This window comes from Halictus rubicundus, chromosome 15, assembly GCF_050948215.1.
Source record: "Halictus rubicundus isolate RS-2024b chromosome 15, iyHalRubi1_principal, whole genome shotgun sequence".
Classification (NCBI taxonomy): domain Eukaryota; kingdom Metazoa; phylum Arthropoda; class Insecta; order Hymenoptera; family Halictidae; genus Halictus; species Halictus rubicundus.
Window position 1 is genome coordinate 5,509,120 of NC_135163.1, and position 27,811 is coordinate 5,536,930.

At 43.9% G+C, this 27,811-nt stretch overlaps 1 protein-coding gene across 1 annotated transcript in view; it reads left to right on the forward strand.

Annotated features, from left to right (window-relative positions):
* The window catches only part of LOC143361211 (hemicentin-1), a 261,168-nt gene extending 235,488 nt beyond the window's left edge, over positions 1 to 25,680 (forward strand). Inside the window, exons 10-15 of the mRNA XM_076800439.1 lie at positions 11,372 to 11,531; positions 12,439 to 12,786; positions 17,422 to 17,688; positions 22,848 to 23,087; positions 24,971 to 25,083; positions 25,443 to 25,680. Coding sequence (XP_076656554.1) covers positions 11,372 to 11,531; positions 12,439 to 12,786; positions 17,422 to 17,688; positions 22,848 to 23,087; positions 24,971 to 25,083; positions 25,443 to 25,523 — 1,209 coding nt within the window. The 3' untranslated portion in view covers positions 25,524 to 25,680. The remainder of the gene's footprint in view (positions 1 to 11,371; positions 11,532 to 12,438; positions 12,787 to 17,421; positions 17,689 to 22,847; positions 23,088 to 24,970; positions 25,084 to 25,442) is intronic.
* Positions 25,681 to 27,811: the final 2,131 nt, after the last annotated feature.

Consider the following 27,811-nt stretch of genomic DNA (forward strand, 5'->3'; position numbering starts at 1 on the left):
AATGAGGCCACGCCTACTCGAGGTATTTTGTACCGTGAAATAGTCACCCCGAGGTCTTCAGAACTAAATTTTTTGGAGAATGTAGAGATTAAGTGAGATATGAGAATCGATTACCCTGTGAGACGATGGTCCTGGCTATATTGAAATCCGGAGCAACGAGGCCACGCCTACTTGAGGCATTTGGTACAGAGAAATAGTCACCGAGGTGTATTGAGCTAGATTTCCGTCTAGATTTTGAAATTAGGTGAAATGTGAACATAGTTTGACCTAGGGGGCTAACTGTCCTACTCTTTAAAGAATCGTGAGCAATGAGACCACGCCTACTTGCCACGCCTACTTGTCACACCTATTTGCCACGCCTAGCTACCTGGAAAAAAGATCATCAGTCCGTGGATTTTATGAGTTCACAAAATTTTTAAAAACTTGTCGCGTACTGAAAAAGATTTCCATCCCCCCTGCGACGCGGCGCAACCCCCGACAGATCTAACAAACGTTCCCCCGTTTCAAAAACTAATCTCCGGAAGTGTGCATTTGTCCAAAGACCCGCAGTCTAATCATCGAATGCGTTCCCGGTATTGCGCGCACACGGTTTTTCCGGTTGGCGTATGTTGTTTGAAACACAGTGGACAGTCCGGGTCGAAATTTTTTTCCGGCTCTGCGATCGCCCGTGGCGCGATTAATCGCGAGTGAACGCGACTTTCGCGAATTCTCTGGACCGGTTCGCGAGCGGTTGTCACTCATTCGCCGGGAAATTTTCATCGGCGTGGACGTTTTTACGGGGGCATTTTTACGGATTGGTAAACCGGCTCTGCTCGATGATTCGTGGCCAATTTATTGGTTTGGCTCGGCGAGAGGGGCGCGGCCAAAACGGGGGATGAAAATGCGGGGGTGGTTCGACTGACCGGAAGCGGGAACGGCAGCTCGTAAATATACAATAATTTCGGAAGAGTGAACGCGAACACGCTCCCCCGACGAAGATAACGTTCGAACGAATCGCTCGGAGACGTTTCAGCACGGCCCACAATCCACTGAAAACCCGTTTTGCTAAAATTATTTTAGTATAGTATAGTCGGTCGTTCGATTCGTCTCGACACCAGCTAGAATACTACCAACTCAAAGGTATCTGTTCACGCTTAAAAAATCGGGACGACCTCCATTTTCTGTGGAAAAAATATTTTCTAGAAGGTGAACACACTGATCAACTTTTGTTGGAAATATATTTTGCTCTCTTCTTCCAACCGTGTTTTGCATATTAATTTCGAAACGTGATGTCTGAACACCTTTATCACACACGGTTCCTGTTAATCATGGAGACTGACGTTACAAAGGTTTAATTTAAAAATGTTAATCCACCGTGTCTGCAACCTCCTTTTCAGTGGTGTAGTCTGTACAGTCAGTTGTTTAAGTCCACGCTATTCAAAAACAAAAATTGGTCTCGAAATCTCTTTCATATTTGTAGAATATTATCCGATATACAAAAAAGTCGGGAAAAGGGATTACATTTTTTGGTTCGACACGAAACAGAAGTACGAAACCGTGTCGAGAAAATTGACAGGCATCGTGTCTTTCGGTCGACAAATATTTACAGTTGTTGCGGATGGCACAAATTGACTATAAATTAGACACAGGTTGCACAAATTCGGACCTCTGCCCAATCACAAAGCGTCCAAATTCGAACTGCACCGACTTTTTCCCGACACTGGAAACGTGTTTCTTCCAAAATTATTGTAGCGTTATTTCAAGGTTTGTACGCGAGCTATAACGAGTTCTTGGACAAATAATTGTCCAAAATGTTATCGATCGATGTGTGCACAAGTATTCCAAAATATGATACTTAAAAAATTAAGTTTTAGCCACGGAAAAACGGGCTCCAGCCCACCGTGCACCCTTGCAACCACCCCCGGACTGGTTCCAGCCTGTTCGAGGACAAAAACTCGGCGAAACTTCGGAACTCTGTTACTTATTCACCGAATTCCTCCTACTTTTTCCTCCTTTGACCCCTCTCTCCTGAATCATATTCGCCCCTGCCCCCGGAAAAGGGGCGTCCTTTTATTAAAACTTTTTCCCGTCCCTGGCCGCGTCGCGTACTCGATTTTACCAGTTCTCGATTATTCGAGTTCATTCGCTCGTAATTTCTGCCATTAACGCGATCCCGTTAATTAAGAATCGTACGCGTCGCGCTCGATTAAAAAGTCGCGGTACGAGAAACGAGGGACGGGTTCTCCCGCCGCTCGAGCCGGCTATGTATTTTAGAAATTGAAGAATTTTTTAGCGATCCCCTCTCTCCCTCGGACGTGCGAAAGTTTCGCGGGAAATATTTCCAAGGCTAATGAAGCTGCGGCCGGAGATTGTAATTGATTAACGCGATACCTGCGGGTATTTAACCGTGGTTAACTCGATCCTTTTCTTCGGCGAGCTAAAAAACCGTGTTACTCGAGAAAGGGTTGTGCGAGGTACGATCTAATTGAAGTTTAAAAAAATTGTAAGCTGCTGGCGAACCAATTTTCAAGCTGTTAAGACGCAGCGGGATAATACAATGTAAAATTCAGGAAGTGGACACTTATCTGTTGTGTTCGGAACAATTCTGTTTAACCTTGTTTCTGTTTAACCGCGTGTTTCGTTTGAGGATGTTCGTATACCTAAACTTTAGGTTTCCCAAGGGGTCTTTTTGCGTATCGTAATGTTTATAAACACGAGGTCTGCTTCGCCGACGCGAAACTGAGGTAACGTGTAAGTGTTTTCCGCGAGGACTATCTCGAAATAGCGTCGATGCGCTAAAACGGAAGCCATTTACGGGGCCGATTCAAGAAGTTCAAGATGGCGCGGCTCTCGACCTCGCGAAAATATGAAGGTGCATAAACATTCGCGGTCTATTAATAATTCGCGAAATCCTTTGAAATGTCGCCGTCGCTTCCTGTCGGCGATTCATCGTGGTTCTTGCACCGTAACTCACGAGACACAGCCACCCCCGTACACACACACGCACACACGCATACAACTGATGGCACGGTGTGCGCGAAACGATGAATGAGAAGCCGTTCCCGTCCGCGTCGGAAACTTTCGTGCCGTTTTTCGCGAGCTTTGTGAGCCGTTCAAAGGCGGAACGTCCGACGATTTCGAACACCATCTTCCGTCCCGTATTTTATTGAATAACAATTTTTTACTAAATAACTCGACAGAACACGGGGGGGGGGGTGACACCCCCGCGCACACCGACGACCAACTCGATTCTTCTTGCGAATCTCGTCGAAGATGTTCAGCACTGAATTTAAATGACACGGTGTGCTTCTTAAAGTGCAGCAACCTTTTTTTATTTAACGTGGGCCGAACGATTCGACGGAATTTTTTGGGGAACTCGCAAGCGTTTGTTAGACTGCAAGATTACTATTTGGGATTTATTATCATTACTTTAGGATTATTATTGGGGCGGGATTATTACTGGACATAATAAAAAAGACGAAATGAAAGCTGAACGAAATCGTAGAATAGAATGCAGAATAAAATATGTTCTGAGGCACGGAATAGAATACAAAATTAAATAGCGAATATAATTGCAGAATAAAATGTCGAGTAAAATTGCAGAAGAAGATAGAAAATAAAATAGAGAATAGAATAAGAAACGAAATATATCGTGAAGTATAAAATAGAATACAGAATATATTACAAAATAAGGTACACGATGAAATACTTAAAGCTGATAGTTAAATGATTTCGAGTTTAACCGTGACACCGTGTATAGTCGACAGGAATCCACGCGTATTTCTGAGGTGTACCATTAGGCGAATTGCAGTAGTTTGGAGCGTCGGTGTATATCGCGAATCGATTCGTCGGAAGCGGTTTTTGCCGTTCGATTCGTTTCGCGAAACCGTGGGCTTTGCATGCATGAGACGACGAGCTGTTGCAGGCGAGCAGACGAACCGGAAGCCGGCAACACCGGCTCGGAAGATCGTTCCGAAAACGAACAGAAAGGGGTTGGAAGGGGGTTTGCAGGGGGTGGCGCGATGCTCCCTGGGATTTCGCCGAACCCTTGGGAGAAGTTGGAGCCACCCCGTTCGCACGACGCGACGGGAGAATGACGGAAAGCATAATCCCCCCTAAGAGGCTTAACTCCGAGGATCCTCGAGTGACCGAAGATAACGCTCTCGGGCTTCCGACGGCGACTCCGGCGCGAGCCACGAGTTTTCCAGGATATTTTCCAGGATATGCCGGCGCAGGACGAAAAGGAACGGTCCTGCGTCTCGCGACCCCGTTACCTTCTTCACGCCCGCTTTACCCGAGCGATGCATTGCTCCGCGATTTGTACCGTGTCTCTCTCTCTCTCTTTCTCTCTTTGCTCGGGATCTATGCCGCGGCTGGGTTTCTGCTTTAAGGAACGAGAAACAATGGTGAGAGTCCTTATTCCAGGGCTCTGAATGTCTAACGTGCTGCATGGGAGCCCGAAGATTTGTTCGGAGCCCCGAAAGTGCGTACTTAGCGAACCGCACCGTCTCGAGAGAGGTTAATTCACCACAATTTTGTTGCTTGCGATTCTGTCTGTTATGTAGAAATGCCAAAATGTTTCTCTAGAACCCCACAAAAAGATCGTTATCGAACTGTGCTGTGTTTTGTGAGAGCGAGAGAACTGCCAGGGTAGATACAGGATCTAGCGTGTAAGGTATCTTCCGAAAAATTATGAAAAAAATCGGAGATGTTCTATCTAGTGGTAGACATGCTTGTGAATTTTTTCAGAATTTTTGACGGTAGACTCGATTTTTAAAAAACTCGGAAAGTTAGAGGTCGAGCGGTTACAGGTCGATGTGTGTACAAGGTCCATCTCTTTCGCTCTGCTCGATGAAAAATTACAAAAATAATCAGAGAAGTTCTAGCCAATGTTGTGCACACCTGTGAATTTTTGCGAGAATTACGGATTCATCCTTGCTGAGATATTAATTCGTTAAGGCTCGACGCGTCGCAATCGCAGCGATTACACCTTTGATCGAGAGAGCTTCTCGGAGTATTCCAGACGATAAGAAACGCCGAAGGCGTGTTCGGTTCTGCTGGAAGTGTGTTCAGCCGCTATTCTACAACCCCGGCCCCCATTCGTGGACGCGGCAAACCGAAAGTTCTCTCGAAACAGGACACGGGGGTCGGGAAGAAACGGGACACGCGACGCGCGGGGTTTTCGGGGTTGAAAAGCTTTAACGAGTCGTGATTTTAGCGCGAGTCCGATGAAATATTCAAGTAGTCTGCTAGCCCCGGGACATTCGCGGGATTCGGGGGCTCGAGAAATAATCGAGTTTCAGAAATTTCCATCCATCCGGGGGCTCCGTTACGCCTTACGGCCGCAACCCTTTGTCGGCAACTTAAGAGAGAAATTATAATACCGTCTGTGCTCCCGCGCTGTCACACTGCCACCGGCTCCGTGTGAAAATTCGCGGGCCAGGGAGCGTTCTAATTCGCAGAGGGAGCGTATACAGTCGGGGACAAAATTAGGTGGGACGGCTAATGCAGAAATAGACGTCGATCGTACTTCGTTTGATTAATGTTACAATAGATATATGTATTTTGTCCAGTCCAGTTTATACCAAAGAAACTATTACAAAAGTCTGTGACACGAAATTAAATTGCAGGATCGAGTACAAAATTAAATACAGGTGAGAGAAATTTTAAGGGGAGGTTCTCCGAGACAATATAAGACGAAAATGTAGAATAAGAAAATTGCGATTTCGGCTTCATTTTTTAGTTATGATCAATTTAAAATCCGCCTGAAGTGCGGCAACCCGGCCAACAGAGGCGTACGTTGGTTACGTCATAAAGGCGCGCGACACGACCAGGGTGTTCGACTAAGGTGGGAGAAACTTTAAGGGGAGGTTCTCCGAGACAGTTTAAGACGAAAAGGAAGAATAAAAAAATTACAATTTCGGCTCCGTTTTTGAGTTATTATCGATTCAAAATCCGCCTGAAGTGCGGCAACCCGACCAACAGAGGTGTACATTGCTTACGTCATAAAGGCTCGCGATCAAAGGAGGTCCTCGCTTGCATCCAATGGTTAAGCTTTGACGTCACACACTTTAGCCAATAATTCACCTAAAACCAAAAATTCGTGTGGAATGACCCTATCGGACGGTTCACGAATTCCTGGTAGATGACTTCTTGCGAGGCACGCGGAGTATCTGTCACTTGATATGCGACTGTCGCGCGCCTCTATGACGTATGCAACGGACACCTCTGTTGGCCGGGTTGCCGCATTTCAGGCGGATTTTTAATCGTTACTAACTAAAAACTGGAGCCGAAATCGCAATTTTTTTACTCCTCATTTTCGTCTTATATTGTCACGAAGAACCACCCCTTAAATTTTCTCCCACCTAAGTCGAACACCCTGGTCGTTTCGCGCACCTTTATGACGTACGCAACGTACACCTCTGTTGGCCGGGTTGCCGCATTTCAGGCGGATTTTTAATCGTTAATAACTGAAAACTGGAGCCGAAATCGCAGTTTCCTTACTCTTCATTTTCGTCTTATATTGTCACGGAGAACCAGCCCTTAAATTTTCTCTCACCTTAGTCGAACACCCTGGTCGTTTCACGCGCCTCTATGACGTACGCAACGTACACCTCTGTTGGCCGGGTTGCCGCATTTCAGGCGGATTTTTAATCGTTAATAACTGAAAACTGGAGCCGAAATCGCAATTTTTTTACTCCTCATTTTCGTCTTATATTCTCACGGAGAACCAGCCCTTAAATTTTCCGCCACCTGTAGTCGAACACCCTCTATATAAATGTCTGTTCATTACATTCGAAGAAGTGTCCGCTTGCTACATTTTCTCTGGTGCGCCGAGTGGCAACACTTACTGTTAATTCGCTGAAACGTGATCGATGTCTGTTTCCGCAAGCCGTTTGCGCCGCACTTAATTTTGCCGGCGACTGTATATTTACGGCACGGCGCGGCGCGGCGCGGCGGCCAGAGACGACTATAACGACTATAACAGAGGGTGCACGCGAGTGAACGTCGCGTCACCAATGTCGCGGTGCTCGCTTGCGGAATAACGAGCCGACACGGGGAAAGGGGACAGAGACAGAGGATCAAGCGGTGTACATCGTAAATTCTCTTTGTACGAGCGACGGCGACGGTCGTCTACAAGCGGAACCACGGCTCGAGCTTTCGAGATTTCGAGCTTTCGAGCCCGGGAGAAAATGAGCCCTGAGCCGAGAGAGTCGTCTTCGAGCGTCGAGGAAGAGACGGGAGAAGCACGCGGCGGCCACCTAATTGTTCGTTTTTAAGTGAAAACAAACGATCCTCGAAACTCTTCTTCGCTCCTCTTTCACGGTTGCCAACGATCTTCCGTGAAGAGGAACGCCGGATTTCCGTCGCCAGACGGAAATAGGGCTCTCACCTCGCTGCGTTCGGTTCTTACGCGCGAACCACCGCCATTTTTACGGATTTACATCCAATTTTCATCCGTTCATCACACACACGTACACACGCACGTGGTACAGGAAGATTTACATTTCTTGGAAATCTGATTCGTAACTTCAAATCGTTCGAATTTTCGCGGAAAATGTGGGTAAAGTAATGAAAAAATAATTTCATCGGACCTCGTGCGCAAAATTATCGTTTTTGATAAAATTTTTACATCGACAGGAAGTAAGTGAAACGAATTGTTTTCTGTATAGGGTATCTCGAAAATATGGTAATTCCTTGAAAGGGCGTGATCCCTGAGGTCATCTGAAGTAACTTTTTCCTTTGTAAAAATATTCTCAATTTGTTGGAGAAGGTGGATTATTTTTAATGTCTAATCGATCAGAGCGTGACAAACTTTTGAAGTATTTAAACGCGTTTAGGACAGTTGAACTATTTAAAACGTATACAGAGAATTTGAATCATTCCGAGGATTGAAATGATTAAATCATAGAACGTAGTGTTACCAATAAACGCGTATTATACGTTCTTGTGCGTTTATGATATAAATTAGTATTATCGAGCGATGTTTGCGTGCTAAATCCTCTTGTGTGAGCCTGCGGTATAAATTAACATTATCGACCGATGTTTATTGTCGAATTCTCCCGTGTGTATCTATTACATAAATTCGTATTATCGAACGATGTTTATTATTAAATTCTCTTATGAAATTACAATTGCCTGCATACTTTTCAACATGGCAATGTGTAATACCGTACGGGGGTACATATCGTTTCAATTTAAACGGTCATACTAATTGTATGACTATTTATTACTGTTATAAATAGTCACGCTTACTTTCGATGTGCGAAATCTAAGAGGCTGACTTCATTTTCTCTTCTACGTCGACGCGGTCACGAGATAATAGTCCTACACGATATATGTCGGAGCACGGTCCCGCGGATTGCGCTTAGATCGTTTATCGTAAGTCGAAAATAATTGTATTCTTCAGTTCTACTACTTTCACAGTTTTTATGTTTCGGCAATTCTAAATGCATAAAAATAATCCAGTTAATCATCACTGTACATCATTAACGCATTTATGACGAAATTGGGTATACACATGATTCAAAACTAAAGAAAAATTAACAGGATTAACACTGGGTCTGCAGGACCCGGTAAATGACGGGTTCTAATATTTTTAATTGAAAATGATTCAGGGTGCATAAATTATTTGGCAACTTTATTTCTTTAGGAATATATTATTTTCAAAATATCGCTAAAAGTGTGGGTAGCGCGTCCTCGTTATTTTCACAAAGTAACGCGAAATTAGTCACTTTCGGTGTTCCGTGAACGTACATTTAAAGAGAATAAATGATTTTAAAAAAGAAATAAATGCTTGCAACGAACGTGTAAACAATTTCCGTGTCGCATAAAAATCCTCGATCCAGTGATCAGCGTCGAAGCTGACAAGCCGTAAAGAGACATTCACAGACTCCTGCGGCGGCAGATTTTTCAATAAAACAGCGCACGGCAGTTTGGGTCCATAAGCAATTTCGTCTCGCATTATAGTTCGTTTATTCCGACAGACACGGGGGCACGGCGGCGGTGGCACGATCTTCGGGAAATGTTATTCAGAGCTCGGGGATAACGTTGAAGCTTTTAAAAGGATGACGGCGAGGCTGCAGGAGAATCCGGTTCACGGTTTGTTGCGTATACCATACATAGTTAAGTCCTCTCGGTTACGGTGGAGAACGGGGAAAACGGGTAAACGGGCATGGGTACGGGCACAGGGGGTTGCGGGGGGTTGCGAGGGCTGCGGGGCGAAAGTTAGAGGCATGGACGACGGCGGAGCTTCGAAAAGTTAGGGACCGTGTTTGTGCCGCATTCTCCGCTACCATTCAGCCATAAAGCCTGACGCGCACGCGAAAGATTCGAAATTTACCCCGAACGCTAAAAACACGTGCCGAGGAACTCCGGAAATTTTCGAACCTTTCGGCCTCGGGATTAACCATAATCTCCCGCGGAACGCGTTGTGCGTTCGATGGTCGCCATCGACGCTCGACAACGCCTGACGATCGCCTAACAAAGCCGAATTTACTCTGTCCTTATTTAAGAATTTTTTCACCGGATACTTCGCGGAAATATGTTGCGTGGTAACCGTGAATATTCAATATTTTCTTAGTGTTTATTCGTAGAATTTTTGCTTATAAAGTAGATTATGTTTTATGCTCGTAATAAATTTAAAATTGTAGGAAAATTAACAGCGCAGGAGGATATGTCGATGTATTTATTTTTCATCTATAAAATTGTCAAGAAGCAACATTTTTCACCTGGTATTTGTTGTAATCGGTGCAGACCATTTTTATTTTGCACGAAGATCCGTGTCGCATAGCCTGTTGACTATAAGTGGCGTCTATTTAATCACTGTGATAGGGATTTGTATTAATTCATGAAGAAATTGGCAATACGTCGTTACTCGTTTAGCAATAAATCTTCCGCCATCACTCAAAACGACCTATTTCAGATTTTTTATTTTACAATTATTGAAATTATAAATATTTTATTATGCTTTCATAGGAAATGAATAAATATAAATGGATAAATATCTGTGGTAGAGCACACATTCAGAATCGCACAAAGCCCACATAAATTCAGCCTCGTCATTTTCATAAGACAATAATGTGCCATTTACTGTCGAGGCTCGGTATGTTTGAAGAGGTGAAAATTTCTTGTGTTGCTCCTTCAATTTATGGTGGTATTGGATTGTCAGATTGACCTATACTTTTATCGACCACTCCACTTCCTGAAGAAAGGTACGAAATAGAGGGAAAGAGAGAAGATCTAGGGGTAGAATGCTAGGGGAGGGGGTTGGAATGCGAGTGTCCAAACAATTTTGACTGAAATTCAAAACAAAGTTACAATTACAGACACACAGTCGCGAGGCTCGCGGGACGAGCTTCTGCGCCTTGATAATTTCTCGGTGCTCCAGCGGATCAGAGATCCCGGAGGAAGTTTTTCCAGGTAAAAACTGACACGCGAGGAGAATTACAAGGGCAAACGCGCGGTCACCTTGCCAAACACACGCCCCCGCCAGTTTTACACCGGTAACGAGAGACAGAAAGATGTAAAGAGAGAGAGAGAGAGAGAGAGAGAGAGAGAGAGAGAGAGAGAGAGAGAGAGAGAGAGAGAGAGAGAGAGAATTGTATCTGTTGCATTCGGTCTCGGTGAGTTTGCGGAGAAGTTGTACGTGCGAACCATACGACTCAAGAATATGCCCGGAGCGGTTCGAAACTATCTCGGATTGCGAAACGATGCGTCTCCGCCTCGCGGATGTTGCTGCTATTTGTACGTTCGAAACGCCGCCCCCATCCCCTCATCCCCGCGTGTACAGAACACGGCGACCCCCGTCGTTGGTTCGCGGAATATCGGCCGCGTTTTATTTACCCAACGCGTGGCTTGTTTATCTGCACCACACATCGTCGATTAACATTTGCCCTGTAACGAGCACGCGTACCAAAGAACTACTAAGAGAGCGCTTCCCCTTCTACGACCTTGTTTCCCCACGGTACGGTCACGTGACTTATCCGGTCCTAGCAGAGGGAGGGGGTAACTCCCCTGAATTCCCCTAGTGCGGCGACACTGGTGTCCTCTACTTTTCCAAGAGGTCAACTAAATTACAGTGATTTCTCTATGTATGTCGCCAAGGTCCTAGGAGTGTAAACATGGCTCGTTGGACATATATAAATTTGTTGACATATATCGAGAATTCACTTTTAAGCAAAAATTTGGACCCAAGTTGTGAATCAGATTTCGGAAAGAAATATAAAACAGGGTGCCCCACCCCTTCCTCCGGGCAATGTAATTGCGAGTCGGATAAATTTCGAGGCGGTTCGAGCGAGTATTGTACCGAGTCGGCACAGTTTTTCCAGCCGGAAAATCTCGACCCGGAAATTCTTTGACGCAGGATCTATTTTTCCCTTTGTTTATTCAGGAAGAAGAGCTCCAAACCAACGTCCCCGCCGGCATAGTGCTCTCGGACCACTCTCTCGTGCTGCAGAGTATCACTCGGGAGTCCGCTGGAAGGTACACCTGCATGGCCGTCAATGTCGAGGGCCTTACCAGGTCTAACGATGTCAACCTCCAGGTGATGTGTAAGTATAGCCTCTTCTCGACTCTTCTGCTCCAGCGAAACTCCAGAAAAAAAAACAGAAAAAAATATGGTATTCCGATCGTAAAACTTTCTTGCCGGCGATTTTTCTCTGCTCCGACGATGTTTCTCTTCGCTCGATGATGATGCGCGCGTAGCGTGCACACAAGTGCGTCGGGATTTTTGGTACGACGGTGGACACCGAGGAGGACGCGGGGGACGTTGAAATATCAGAGTACAGGTGTTTCCCTTCTCTCGTTTTATAGTGAACTTTCTGGAACTTGGATATTACAGTTAAGAAACTGTACTTGGAAATTTTGGTTACGCGGGGTTGAAAGTTTGTCGGAGAGAGTGTTGGATAAAAGAAGTTTGGATTGGGGGTTGAGAGAGCGAGGAGAGCTTGCGAAACTGTGCATTGAATGAACAACTGCTTTAGGTGGGTGTTTTCGCCCTAATTTTTCCGGTTTACAGGAAACAGAAATTTATTTGTCGTGGGGATTTATTTTTCTTCGAGTATTGCATTCAATGCATCCTTGGTTGAGAAAATATTTTCGCAGTAAACTGAATTTTTCTGGAGTGCCGTGAAAAAAAGGGATCCGGTCGATTGGTTGCGCATATTTGCCGAGATAAAAATTCATAAGCAGCACCGGCCTGTGCTTCTCACCAAGCTGAACAACAAATGGTGACACAAACCTCCCGTAGTGTCACATGCACTGCCCCCCCCCCCCCCGGCAGTAGATTGTAAATCCTATAAAAATGCTCGGTTCTAGAACGGCTGTGTTTCCAACGCCGTTTTGCACGAGAGAACAGAGAAAAATGGTGCGATTAAAAGATCGATAGATTGCACGGGATTTCGCTAATGTCCATCGTCGTTCGAGCAATCTTCCACCGGTTGCGCGTGTGTGTTGCAGTCGCACCGATTTGCAAGCACGTTTTAAACTCGTCGGGTTGGCGAAACCAGAACGCGACGCCGCCGCCTTTGAACGTTCCCGAAGAGATCCACGGTGCATCGAAACACGAGACCATCAGCCTGGTGTGCGAGGTCGAGGCTAATCCGACCTCGATCAGCTTCCAATGGACGTTCAACAGCAGCGGGGACCTCGCCGACATTCCGTCCACAAAATTCACTAACGAAGGCACGTCGAGTCGGCTGAATTACACACCGACGTCCGACACGGATTACGGAACTTTGGGCTGTTGGGCCAGCAACGTCGTCGGTCTATCCAAGCAGCCCTGCCTTTACCAAGTGATCGCAACAGGTTCGTCCTCACTTTTATCCATACTGACGAGTCCGAACCTAGTCTTCAACACACCCTCAGAATTGCTCCATTTTCGTTAACCGCGAAAACCGCTAGCCCTTTATTTACTAATAGGACTTATAAGCATCGGGAACAAAAAGCCGATTAATATGGTACCGGTCGGTAAGTGTCGGGAACTAGAAGCTGATTAATAAGCTACCGGTCGGTAAGTGTCGGTAACTAGAAGCTGATTAATAAGCTACCGGTCGGTAAGTGTCGGGAATTAGAAGCTGATTATTAACCCTTTGCACTCGGATGTCCCCTCTAAGGGGACGTTATGAGTCTAGAATCGATGGCCCCGAGTGCAAAGGGTTAAGTTACCAGTCAGTAAGTGTCGGGAACAAATAGCCGATTAATATGGTACCGGTCGGTAAGTGTCGGGAACTAGAAGCTGATTAATAAGCTACCGGTCGGTAAGTGTCGGTAACTAGAAGCTGATTAATAAGCTACCGGTCGGTAAGTGTCGGTAACTAGAAGCTGATTAATAAGCTACCGGTCGGTAAGTGTCGGGAATTAGAAGCTGATTATTAACCCTTTGCACTCGGATGTCCCCTCTAAGGGGACGTTATGAGTCTAGAATCGATGGCCCCGAGTGCAAAGGGTTAAGTTACCAGTCAGTAAGTGTCGGGAACAAATAGCCGATTAATATAGTACCGGTCGGTAAGTGTCGGGAACTAGAAGCTGATTAATAAGCTACCGGTCGGTAAGTGTCGGTAACTAGAAGCTGATTAATAAGCTACCGGTCGGTAAGTGTCGGGAACTAGAAGCTGATTAATATGGTACCGGTCGGTAAGTGTCGTGAACAAATAGCCGATTAATATTGTACCGGTCGGTAAGTGTCGGGAACTAGAAGCTGATTAATAGCCTACCGGTCGGTAAAGTGCTAGGATAGATTCTAGAATAAAATACTTACCTGTTTTGCATTTTGTTAAGTTATAGTATTCATTTATTATCATTGATTACATATAACGTAAAATTTGATATGTTACGAACTTCACGAGCCCATATTATAAAATTATATACCATCTCGTGGTTGGGACGTCGGAGTCCCAAATTATTTTCCACGTAATTAATGACCTTGACGACGACTCACAATGCAAATTGTGCTATAGTTTACTTGAACCGAAATGAAGTATTTAAAAAAGTCAGCACAAATTTAGAAAGTTTTTAAGAAATTCATGAAATAAAGGGTTATTCGAACGGGTTTATAGATCGTGCAAATGAAAATGAATACGTCCGAAACCAATAAAATCAACAATCCTTTTTAATGATTCTCTCGGCTTGCATAACAATCCGATTCACGTGTATTGTCGCCTGGATTCTCTCGTCACATAAATATCCTGCGCGCGATTTCCGCGTGTTATCGTCGCCTAATCTCGTTAGCCGGCTCGCGTTTCCTGTTAATAGGAACCGCGTTGCGTTTTTGCATTTTCATTTTTTCCGAAACGAACGCGTGCCACGCGTGTCAACGAGCGGCTCCCGTTGTATCGTGCAGAATTTTTGCACGGTGCAAACACACGGGGGAAAAAAGCGCAGCGGTGTGCGGAGCCGCACAGACCGCGGTTCGCATAACTTCGTTTCATTGCGCAGCGAAAATTGCAACGCGATGCTGCGCCATTTCGCGGCCAATGAAATTATGTGTCCGGGGGCCGTCATTATCGACAATGATGTTGCATTAACTAGATCACTTGTATGCAAATAGCCCGGTGAAAAAGCTCCTGGAAACAGTGCACAACGTGTGCGCAGTCGCTGTTCCTTCTCCTTCGCGTTCCTCCTTCATGATTCTGTGCAACACGCGACGAGAATAATCCTTTGCGGCCAATTGCCGGAGCCACGATCAAACAGATCCTCTCTTGCTATTCTTTTTTTTTTTTTTTGGTTTCTTTACTCTTTTTTCCTTCACCTCGATCAGCTTCCTTTGCAACAGCCTCCCCTCTTCCTGCCGCCTTTTTGCATTTTAATTTCGAAAGCTTAAGCTCCGAGTTGCTAATGTTCAACAACCTTCATCACGCTCCCGTTCACCACCGGAGACGTGTTAGAAAGGTTCAAATTTGAAATGTTAATCCTCCGATCCTCTGCAACCTTGTTTTCAGCGGTGTCGTCTGCATAGCGAGTTGTTGAAGTCCATGTGATTTCTAAAAAACTATAGAATATAAAATAAACCTTGAATTCTCCTTCGTGTTTACAACCTTCAAGGTGTTTCCGAAATCATGGTACAACCGACCGGACAGACGACGAAAGGATTTTTCATAACCTGTCAAAAACAGCTAAAATCTGCCTTCATTGACTTACAACTGTCGAACCAGTGAAGACCGGCCGTTAGAACTTACATTTTCGGCATGTTCTCGTCAAAATCTACAATACTGTATTTCAAAAAGCTGAAAATCGTTGGTTCCCCAAAGCGAAGTTGAACCAAAATACGTGTAAAAAGAACTGGATAGGTATACGTTTCAGTGGAAAAATATCTGGGTGGCACAAATTGACAATATATTGTAAATTGTGTTCACCCTACACCCCCCTCCCCAGGTTACACAAATTCCCTGGCAAATGACAAAGCGTCCAAATTCGAGCTGCGCCGAGTTTTCCCAGCGTTTCCGACAGAAGACCAAACAGAGAGTTTTCGGACTCGAGCTGGCAGAAAGATGATTCCGTTACAGCGTCCATTTGCGCCCTTGTGTCATCGTGTCCGGATCTATGATTGCATTACTCTCTCGCAAACCGAGGGCAGCAGCGTACCACAGAGGGATTCGCTTGATTTTCGTTCGGGAAAAACGACCGGCCGGTAATTACATAAGAAACACGTTGTTACTCGCCGGAAATAAATTACGTGTCCAATTACCGCGCGAGAGCCGAGCCGGGTGTGCGAGTCGAATCGAACTCGGAAAACTATTAACCGTTCCCGAGGTAAGATCTCGTCGGTTCGACGCGGACCAAACTAACTCCGGCGCGGCGGCGTCTCCAACACAAACGGGTCGCGTGCGCTCGGTAATGAACATATTCAATTATGGTTTTCATGAAATCCGGCCGCAAAAAGCGCGTATATACGACCGGGAACTCCGCGGTACCAGAGAACGGGACGAGCAGCTGGGGATAACGCGGTTTTTCGCCCCGTGTTTGTTCCCAGAGGATTTCGGTCGCTGTTGCGCGTTACCCTCGACTCACACCGAGAGGCGCCGAGCTACACGCCCGTCGACGAATAATTAAAAAGCGGTCCCGCGTTCCGTTCCGTTCCGTTCCGCCCCGAACATTCAGGAGAACTTATGTTTTCACTCCTCGGCGACCAAGGTCAGCTCCGGGGTATACCATGCAGCAGTGGGGACCGTTCTGGGACTTTTATCGGCTAGATATTTGGGACATATATCGAGTGAAGACTGTATTTAGCGTCTGCAGGTTTTGCACTCGAAATTAATTCCTTTGTAGATTTGCTCTACACATGGGATAAAAAGGCACCCTTAATTTATTTTCTTTTTTATTTGCACACTTTAACACGGTAACTGCCACGTCAGTCACGTCAGTATGACTGACAGTGATTTTTGAGCAGGTTTAGAAATTCATTTTTATTGTGACAGATAAACCGAATTTGATTAGGATCCTTAGAATTCAGAAGGGTCGAGACAGCATCCCCTATAATACATTTTAAATTTCTAGTTTCGGTTTCATTAATTAAATTACACTGATTTTGTGAGAATCTCTGGGGTTGATATTTGGCACTTAACGCGTTAACCAGTTGACTGTTCTGGGACTCTTATCGCTTAGATATTTGGGACATATATCGAGTGAAGACTGTATTTAGCGTCTGCAGTTTTTGCACTCGAAATTAATTCCTTTGTAGATTATACTCTAAAAATTGAATGAAAAGGCACCCTTTATTTATTTTCTTTTTTTATTTGCACACTTTAACACGGTAACTGCCGCGTCAGTATGACTGACAGTGATTTTTGAGCAGGTTTAGAAATTCATTTTTATTGTGACAGATAAACCGAATTCGATTAGGATCCTTAGAATTCAGAAGGGTCGAGACAGCATCCCCTATAATACATTTTAAATTTCTAGTTTCGGTTTCATTAATTAAATTCCACTGATTTTGTGAGTGAATGTGTTAACCAGTTAACTGTGGAATTTAATTTTAAAAATCCCTCACTTCGCGGAATGAAAATCAAGCAATGACGAATACATACGTCGAATGCAGGCCAAATGCGGCTGTTATAAATTTTACGAAAAAAGTCCAGCAAAATGAGAGAGAATTACATTTTTATTCGATTAGAAATCAACAATTCATTAACGTTAACCGCACCGCAGTAGAATTTTGGACGACGTGCGTACACGTCAAACGCGCTTACCTGGTTGACACGGTCACAGGTAGAATATTTTAAAATGATTTTGCACGAAGTTGGAGAAATTCAAAGATCGTACATTCCTCTATGATCAATCCCTACGAATCGAAGCTCGTACTGCATAAAAATTGTGCAAAAATCGAAACAAGTCGAATTTGTTCCTGTTCGCAAGACAGGCTCCGGGTATCGATCAGATTTTCGGCACTTAACGTGTTAATGAAACTTTGTTGGAACTTAACGTTGGCGATTGTTGTTGTCGCAGGCAAGCCGTACCCGTTGCAGAACTGCACCGCCCAGAACCAGACCGGCTCCTGGATCAGGATATCCTGCGAGGAAGGCTACGACGGAGGTTTGCCGCAAAAATTCGTGGCCCTGGTAGACAAGCGTCGCGTGGAATCGGCGAACCCTTATTGGGAGCTGGAGCTTCACAAGCCGACAACGATCGCCCTTTACGCGGTCAATATGAAGGGGTCCAGCGCGCCGGTGATCATGGAGCGGGTGGCGTTGAAAGGTGTAGCCAAGTTTACCGGTGCGTAAGTACCTGCACACCCGGCTACGAAACTTGAACGCGGCGGAACACAGACGGATAAGCAACGGTCTGTATCCCCGTTGAATGCGGATACCCGCGCCGTTCTCTCTCTCTCTCTCTCTCTCTCTCTCTCTCTCTCTCTCTCTCTCTCTCTCTCTCTCTCTCTCTCTCTATCTCTTCAAAAGACCCCTCACCCGTCTCGAAATACACAGAGAGAGCATCTCCCCACACTCGCGCACCCCCGCGATCGTATATCTCGCGTGACGGCTCTGCGTCCGCCTATATTTCCCATCCCGTTCTTGCTGTTCGGTAACGCGTTTACGTAAAACAGCTCTTCAGACATCCGAGATTAACACTAGGTTTACGGAGCACAGAGAGTGACTATTTTGCATTACTTCGTAAAAATAACAAGAACGTGCAACCCAGATTTTTAGAAATATCTTTCAAATAATATATACTTACCCAAAGAAATAAATTTGCTGAATAATTTCTCATGTATGTATTCTTAGAATTTTAATAATTTTAAATTAACCCTTTGCACTCGGCGCTATTTTCATTCTAAAACTAAATTCTTCTTTCGTCTTGGAATATTTTCATTTCATTCATACGAAACTGATCCAATTTCCACGTATAATATGTAAATGTTTAGTAATCTGTTAAATACAAATTTTGTAATGTAGGAAATACATTGTAATATTTTTTTGTAATCTCTTTGAAATAATGCCACAAGAATTTCTAGTGGTGCTTCAGAGTCACCACTCGAGTGCAAAGGGTTAAATATATTAGAACCCGTCATTTTGACGGGTCCCGTGAACCTGGTGTCAACCCCGGCCACAAGTCGAATCCTAACGAAATAACAGATCCTACAGCGAATCTAGATCCCTTGAGGAAATACTACTCTCTTAGAGAGCTTCTTTCATTTTGGTGCCCTGAAATGTGCGAAAACACAATCTCAAATTGTATCCGAGCATCTCCCTGACACTAGGTTTACGGAGCACTAAAAGTATAACTATTTTCCGTTAGTTTATTAACGTGCTACCCAGATTATTAGCAATATTTCCAAAATAATATGTACCCAAAGAAATAACTTCTCATGTATGCATCCTTGGAGTCTTAATAATTTTAGATTAAAAATATTAGAATCCGTCATTTCGACGGGTCCCGTAAACCTAGTGTTGTTAAAATCCACACATTCTTGCAATCCTGATCGGATCTATCACGAAGCACGGTCATCAAGCTTCCCCTTAAGCTCTCAATAATTAAGAAATTCCCACGCGAGTACAATTCGAAATGATCTCGAGCAATCCCGTCAAGATCAAATCAATTTTGTCCAAGCCGCCGGTAGAGTCCATTTTGTGATTTCGAATGTCTTTTTAAACCAAACTGCATCTATCGCGAAGTACGATCTTCAAGCTTCCATTCGATCCCCCCCACCCTTGAAAATTTCCCTCGGGAACACATTCTAAAGTTGATCGAAGCCAACCCCTTCAAGAATACATTCTAAAATCGAGTCACTTGGTACCTAAGAAAAAAGGATCGCGCGAAATGAAAATATTCCGGTTCGAGAGAAGACTTTTAAATTTTCGAGTTGAAGCGGTCTCAAATGCGGAGGTTAAATCGTTGAAATCGGAACTGTATCCGCGAATGTTATTTTACGAATCGGTGTACAACTCCGAATCGATAAAAAAAAAAAACGGGAAAATATTGCAATTACAGAGCAGAAAATTTATGCAAATATATGTTTCCCCGTTAAGGAAGCCCATTTTGGAAATGCGCGCTCAGTTGGCCGGGTTCTCACCGAAGGATAAAATTATTTCAGTCGAGTAATTCGAACCATCGAGAATTACATAACAAATCGACAGACGCTGTTGGATCAATTGCTCGGATATAAAATGTGGAAGGTCGACCTCGCCCCGGGGCGGCGCAAACATATCGATTGTTATTTAAATTTCCTATCGGGATCGGCGTTAATTAGCCCCCATTAACGTCGGCGGTACTACTGAATTATCGATGCTGTGGACGGCCGTTTAACAGCGGAATTTTCCAGGGCGCGGGAGCAGTCGCGTGTCTTCGTCCGGACGATAACAATTAATTGATCTTGGGAAGCGTGAAATCTTCGGGAGAGATCTACGAAACGCGAGAGATGAGCCCGGAGAGAGGGAGCCTCGAAATTCGGCAAAGGCGATCCCAGATTTATGAGCTATTACTATGCATTCTGTTTTCTCTCGTTCGTTTCTCTCTTCGGATAGTCCCCGGGCCGCGTTTCGGCTCTACCGCCGATAGAACGCCTAAGCCCGAGACGTTTCCGGCTAGCCTTAATTTCGCCGCGCGCCGTTCATTAATCTTTCGCGACAACGAGGATGCGCTCCCTCTCTATCTCTCCCACGAAACGAGAAATTCGAACGCACGGCCCCACGGACCCTGTACCAGATTAATCTTTTCGGAAAACGTCGAACGAACGGCCGCCATTGTCCGAAACCCGGCCGCCATCCGTGGAATAAAATAAGGCGTCGCTTATATTGCAAGAACCGAACGCGTTCGAGCTGCACAAACTCCACGGGAACGGATTTTGTGATGTTTATTAACTTTATAGGTCCAGTTTATTTCGTAGAAAAGTTCAAAATCGATACATCCAAATACGTCCAAAAGACGGTTCTAGCCACGGACATATATCGGCCAGGAGATACTATTCTTTGATCCACGCGACCTTAGACGACCATTTCTTCGCCCCTCACCGGGTATACCCTGCGGTAGCGGGGATAACTCCGCGACATTTATCGGGCATGCCTCGGCGACATATATAATAGAGCATTCGCTGGATCCGCATGGGAATTTCCAAACTTTTGAGAGTTGAAATGAAAGATGGAAGTGCGCGCTCGACAACAAGCCCTCATTGAAGTTGATAGAAGAAGTCGGGACCATATGAAAAACTCAACAATTCTCAGGAGAATATAAAATTAACCCTTTGCACTCGAAGCTATTTTAACTCCAAAACGAGACATTTGTTCCGACCTAGAATATTTCCCTTCTGTATACAGGGTCATCCGTTTTTAAACGGCCAAACGTGAATCAGCTATAGAGGAGCCCAAATGAAACAACATTCACCCCTAACACTTTTTTTGATTCGGTCTTGATTTTTAGATAATTGCAAAAACCCGTCATTTTTTGCGTTCACTTAAGATTAAATATATTAGGACTGGAATTATGTATCTCGATGATTTTTCCTTTGATTGGTTTAAAATAAATAGGGGCATCTTTTTTATTAAGTCAACTTTTTTGGATGACCTTTGGATCTTGGTTTTTTTTTTGACATGGGGCACGCCGTGGAGACTGAATGAAGTAACTTCGAATCAAAAAAGGTGTTAGGGGTGAAAGTTGTTCCATTTGGGGTCCTCTATAGTTGGTTCACGTTTGGCCGTTTAAAAACGGATGACCCTGTATATATTTTTGTTCATATTGTACGTATGGAAATGGTGAAATTTACTCGTACAATACTGAAGTGTTTAGTAATTTATTAAATACAAATAAATATAATAATGTAAAAAATATTTTAAATAATGGATACAGCAATTTTTAGTGGCGCCTTACAGTCGCCATTCGAGTGCTAAGGGTTAATAAATGCTAGGAAACATCGTCCTAGTCTAAAATCGTCTCGGGCCAGCGAATGCTTCAGAAGTACCAAACACATTTGTACGTCGTGGCTGGCCATACTAACCATCCTAACCATGGACAACGCCATAGGAATGGAACGAGAAGTTCCATCGTTTGTTAGCCGGTTTGGCGGGGATAGCAACGCGTGAAATAATAAACACGTTAATCGAACGGCGCCAAGCGGAGCCGCCTCCTCCACCGAAGTTTCGCAATACACCCTAGCGGGACCCTAATTGGAAGTAGATTAGGTTCCCCGGAAATTTCTCCTCGAAATTCAACCGCAATGTTGTTCGCCATCGAGCGCGAATGACAAACAAGTGAATTAGAAACTGTCATGTACTTCGAAGTGTTCCGTCCGGGACCGAGAAACTTTGGGCTTTGCTCGAGAAAAAGCCAACTACGGTAATGCCTACAATAACTGTCTGCCTTTAGCCAGCTTCGGTTCAGCGTAACTGTCATAATTTTATCCCCTGACGCTGTCGGGAAACCGGCCCACCTTGCCGAACACTATACTTTACCAAATATGCACTGGGTGAATCGCTTAACTGTTCCACCGAAATTTACTGGTAATCTGCTTGTTGGATTAAAAAATGTTTCGAACAGAAATGATTAGACATTAACCGGCACGTGCAATGTAACAATTAGTTTTTCTTTACATTTCACTTCTTTATCGAGATACGAAGACGACCTTGAGTTTTTGTTTCATAATGTGTAACGTTTAAATACGCAGTCTGAAAGAGCATCGAATGCCGAGTAAAAAACTATTAAGGCATATGTGGTGAAAAAGTAATCATTTTCGAGATATTCTATAGTTAATCTTCAGTGGACGTATCATGAGAAAACTTTTTTTATATTTCATTATTTGTCCGCGAATCTTTCGCTAATGTGTTCGCCACGTTTTCCCGATTAAAGCGAGTCCAAACACGGCACAATTTGGACCTCGTTTACTCGTTTAATCCGCGATTTAGTAGAACCTCGATTATCCGAACTAGGACAGCGAATCGCGGATTAAACAAGGAAATACGATCCAAACCGTGTCGTGTTGGGTATCATTTTAATCGGAGAAGCGTCACGAACGCGTCGGTGAGAGTGTCATAGAAAAATAATTATAAACAAACAAACTATTAAACAAACCAGCGAAGAGAAGAATATCTCGGTAACTGTTAATTTTTCGCCCTGCATACCTTAATACTTTTTTATTCAGGATTTAATACTCTTTCGAATCGCGTATTTAAATATCACACACGAGGATATAAATACTCAAGGTCACCTTCGTATCTCTTCGAACTTTTGTTTGAAGCTTCCAGTATCCAACCTGAAGGTTACTAATAAAAGATAGAAGCGACAATTGTTGGAACAAGACAGTATCAACGTGTCGATTCTCGAATCTTGCAAGAGCGAAGTTTACAAAGGGACCGGAAGGGCGGAAAGAGGGCAAAAGGGGACAGACGTGGAGAGGGTACAAGTAGACACAAGTAGAACGATCGTCCGGGTGATTTTGTTTATAGGAGAATCGGTATCTTCGGTGGACATGTCGCCGATCCTGATTGGTCTAGGCGGGACGGCGACCGGTTTGGGTTTAATCGTGACCGGGGTGCTGATGGCGCTTTGGAGGAAGCACGCTGCCACCCCCGCAAAACCGAAACCACCCCAACAACCCAGCATCGCGACCTTCGCTAGCAAAGGCGAGGAAGAGGACGGGAATCCTGATCTAATTCCCACCACGGCCTTGACCAATCATCTCATAGGTAATACACCCAGCAATACGCTATGTCGCACACAGTGCCACTCAAATTGTCCTACAATTGTTTCCCAAACTAATAGCTTCTTTGAAAATATGTCGCAAATTAAAACTACTTATGGTGGTCATGAATTTGGGGGCACGTTCTTCCAAAATTTTTAGCTTTTCTTTGACTCTTTATTATCAACCCTATGTCCGCGTTCAGTATAGCGAATCAGTGCAACATTCGCACACTTCTAAAAGGACGAGAACTTTTTTCATATTGGACCATACGACTTGGATGTTTTCCTGAAATTAAAACAATTAGTTCACTACATTCTCTACTAGAAGTCATATTTCATAACTTTTTGATGTGGGCGTATATTGAAGATTTAAATAACACTCAATATTTTTGAGGTTTCATCAATTTTTTATTGGTATTATTATTAAACATTTTCAATGTCGGCCCACGTAAAGTACAGCTTTTAGTATTTTCTCTGCAATTCCGACCAGAAATCGCTATTGTACGGAACTCGATATTTTCGTGCAGTGTTCAATTGTATTTTGTTCGGTGTAAGCACGTAGCCCATTGGAAGACGAGTTGATCGACATGCGACATGTTGGTTTTACGGGGGTTTGTTCGTTCGCAGTTTGAGGGATAATTGCGTGCAAAACTGGAACGGGACGCACAGTAGGTAAACCTTGACACTTTTCGAATTGGACCGGGGAACTGTATCCTGCTAGATCACCGCGTCGGCTGATCTGTAAATGCACCCTCCGTGATACGAATAGCCTTCCGTCACGTTCGCTGAATTTTCTACTCGGAACTGATGAAAGTGCTCCGGCCAAACGAGAATCGTAAATACATCGGGTCGCGTCTTAAACCACAACCGGATGCTTACAGAACTCTCAGGGCAATTGCTCGGTACCGGGAAACGTTACATCGATCTGGGACACGGTGTAAGCCCGGTTATTGCAGCCGCCGAAATTCTCCCGAAACCCACCAAATTCGTCTCTGAATTTTACAGAAAGATGGCCAGCTTATTAACACTAGGAACTCGTCAATGTGAAAGTCGCATTCATTTATTCAACAAATTTATTTCCCGGGTATACATTGTTTGAAAAAGTGATCAAAAATTTGGATAGATACATTCCTGTTATTCTGACAAAGTAATGTAAAATAAACCTAATGTTAATTAGACGCTGATCAAACGTTTCTAAAGATGGGAGTACAGACACGATCGCAGGTTAACCCTTAGCACTCGAATGGCGACTGTAAGGCTGTAATATTTTTGACATTATTAAATTTGTTTGTATTTAATAAATTACTAAAGATTTCAAGTACTCTACGAGTAAATTGCACCATTTTCGTATGTATAGCATGAAAAAATATATATAGAATGGAAATATTCTAGGTCGGAGGAAAGATTTTGGTGTTCGAGTTAAAACGGCTTCGAGTGCAAAGGGTTAATTGTATACTTCCAAATTTATTGGGGTCCTCTATATTCGCATTTCGCATAAATGTTTAAACATCCGCAGTGTATTAATTATTCCAGTATTCTGGTTCCAACGATCAATCTCAATCCACAAAATATACATAACGAAACGGTGAACGCTCGTAAAATATACAAAATGCTTTCTACGGTGTTTGAAGCTTTCGAAGCACACTGGGACGTCGAGCGTGCTTTCGTCTCTGTATCTACGAGAGACGATAAATAATTTCTCTAAGATTCGAATTCTAAATGGAACGTCGATAAGAGTGTGCTTCGATCACAGTGATTCTGCCTATCGGACAAGACAAATCATTTCTTTCGCAACGGTTCTCGCAGAGACGCGGAACCGGTTCGAATTGAAAGTTTTTCGAGGAACCGGAGAATTCTAAAGGTTAAGCTCCGACGAAACTTTTTTCAGATAGGAAGCTTTTACATTGTGGGTCGCTGCCACGGAGGCCGCGACAGCTGGAGGGTCGAGAGATGTCCCACGATGTCGCAGAAGACTCGGATTATCCGCGAGCATCGCCAAACGTGAGTAATCGGATTCTCATCGTCGCGACGCGTCGCGTCGGCTTCGGTACGCGAAAAACGACGGCGAACGTGTGGGAACGGTGACAAATCGAGATCGATGCGAATCGAGATCGCCCTCTAAAAGAACGTTCCGGCTGGTACGATCACGCGTTCAACTAATTTATTCAATATTTTCCTCGCAATCCGCCGCAAACGTGCCAATTAGCATGTTCGACCCTCCGTGAACAACCTCTGGATCGTTTGTGTCCGCAGCGAAATTTCATTCGATGAAAAACAATTCAATTTCAATAAACAACGACGCAATTTATGATGAGCGATCCCCAATGATTAACAACTGCTCTCTGTTCTCTTTTTTGCAGACATTTTACAGCCTCCAAAGACCACACAGATATTCAGAGACAGTGATTCGAAGCGCAGCGATACAAGAGAGCTGCATCTAAAATGAACGCGATGATCCGGGACCGGAAGCGGCCATGTTGGATCGCGGTAGCCGTAAACGGTGACTGACATATACGGGAAAAATCAAAAAAGACTAAAAAGCCATGCTTGCACGACACCATTGTACACGTTTCAGCGTACGAAGAACATAATTAGCCACGACGGAACAGTATGCCTTTGTAAATATTGTATATAAATAAAACACATCGATTTCGTGTTACCCGATTGATTCCCCGATCAGAAACAAAAAGAGGACACGTATTCCCGCGTGTCCACGACGCACCGGTCAACTTTTTCTCTTATTAGTTATTTAATCGATCGCGTGCCGAACCGCACGCATGCGTCCATTTTATTCGCGAGGCAAACGAAACGCTACCGAACAAAGAAGGAGCTCGAAACTGCGGCCATTATCGTTTCGCCGCTCTAGGAATTTCGTTGGAACGCGTGGGATGATGGTCCAGCACGCGAGATTCCACCCGATCAATATTATTTTAATTTTTACAAATTAAAAGATTTCATAAATGGAACGTAAAAAGAATTTTAGAAGCGTGACCGGAAAATGAAATGCTCTGGATACATTTAATTACCGGCAGAAGCTGTGCTTAAATTTTGTTAATGGGTTCATCGAAATTAACAAAGTTTATCGATTCACTTATCGAAATTTGTTACATACTTTAAGAGGGACAATTTGTTTCGAGAAAACGAATTTGCAGTGTAGTAATTAGCATACGAAATTCTGTGAGAGCATAGAATAATTAGGTTTCGTGATACACAGAAAATAATAGAACAGATTGTTAATGTCCCCAATATTTATACTATTTTCTATTTAGAGTAACTGGAAACTTATTTCCACCCTTAACAATCGCGATGCCCAGAAAATAATGGGACAATGTAATTTTTCACGTGCCTGATGTTCCTATTATTTTCTATTTCTTCTGTGTTTTGTTTTTCTCGGAAACGCATAAAATCCGCAGTCGGTAGTGATAGTCTTCCTGTACGGTTACAGTGCAATTTCTTTCGTTAAATGCACCGTGCTGACCCGGACGGTTCGGTTACTTATGACCGAGGCATCTTCGATCGAGCGAGTTTATTTACCGTGCTGAACGCACGAGAGACGTCCGCGCAAATAGAACGCGTTACCCTGGAGATAATAGTCCGCCGTTTCTATTCCTAGGACATTTCAACTGCAGACAGTCGAAGCTGAGACGTTGAGAAAGTAGATCGTCTTGACGGTATCTCTCGGCTGCAGCAAGTCGAATGCGATTTTGAATAAAAGTATTTCGAGGAGGAACTGTTGGGATTCTTTCGATGATTTTTCTCTTTCCCCAGCATCGCTCTACTGGATCAATGAAACGAGTTGCTTCATGGACTTCTTCGGTAAGCTAAAGTCTTCTGAATTTCTTGTTGCCGTTTTACGACGTTAAAATACTGGATTTCTAAAAAGAGTTATTCCGTTTATTATCAGTCTGTACATATTCTTTCTTTGAGGAATTTTCTATGACGTTCAATCGTACTTGTTAGATTGCATAGTTTCTCAGTAGGTATCTACACATATTTTTATGTCGTAAGTATGTTATAACTGATAATTATCATAGTACGCGAATGTTGAGTTTTCGGTGTTTCTCGCTTTACGGATAATTTCGCGAATCTAGGAGGAAGCCACATAGAATAGCATGAACGTCAATATTGTTACAAATAACATTGCAGAACGGTATATTTTCACGAGAAAGTCTGTCAGACAAATGTTACGTTCTATGCATTTACAACCATAGCAATTTAATTAGTCAACACTGTTTAACCCACTTTTGGGAAGTTCAAAATTGCAAGAGAAATACGGCTAGATGATTATTATATTTGATTTAGATGGAACAGGAATATACATGAAATTATAGAAAGTCGTGATTTAATCATTGGAAGGCGAACAATTTTAAAAATATTTTCAATAATGATTCTACGGAGTTGGTACCAGAGAGGATACGAGTGCTCACACCCGGAGTGCCATCGGTATAGCGCTGCTCCCAATTTTAGCTTGGATCAAATCCCGTGGCGCCACGTACAACTTCCGGCAAAAATCTCCAAACAGCGCCATTACCTCATAGTAGCGAAACGCCCAAGCTTGTAGCCGATTAGTGTTCAGGATTCTTCCGCTGGGTGGCGCCACGTACAAGTTCCAGCAAAATCTGCAAACAGCGCCATTACCTCGTAGTGGCGAAACGCCCAAGCTTGTAGCCGATTAGTGTTCGGGATTCTTCCGCTGGGTGGCGCCACGTACAACTTCCAGCAAAATCTG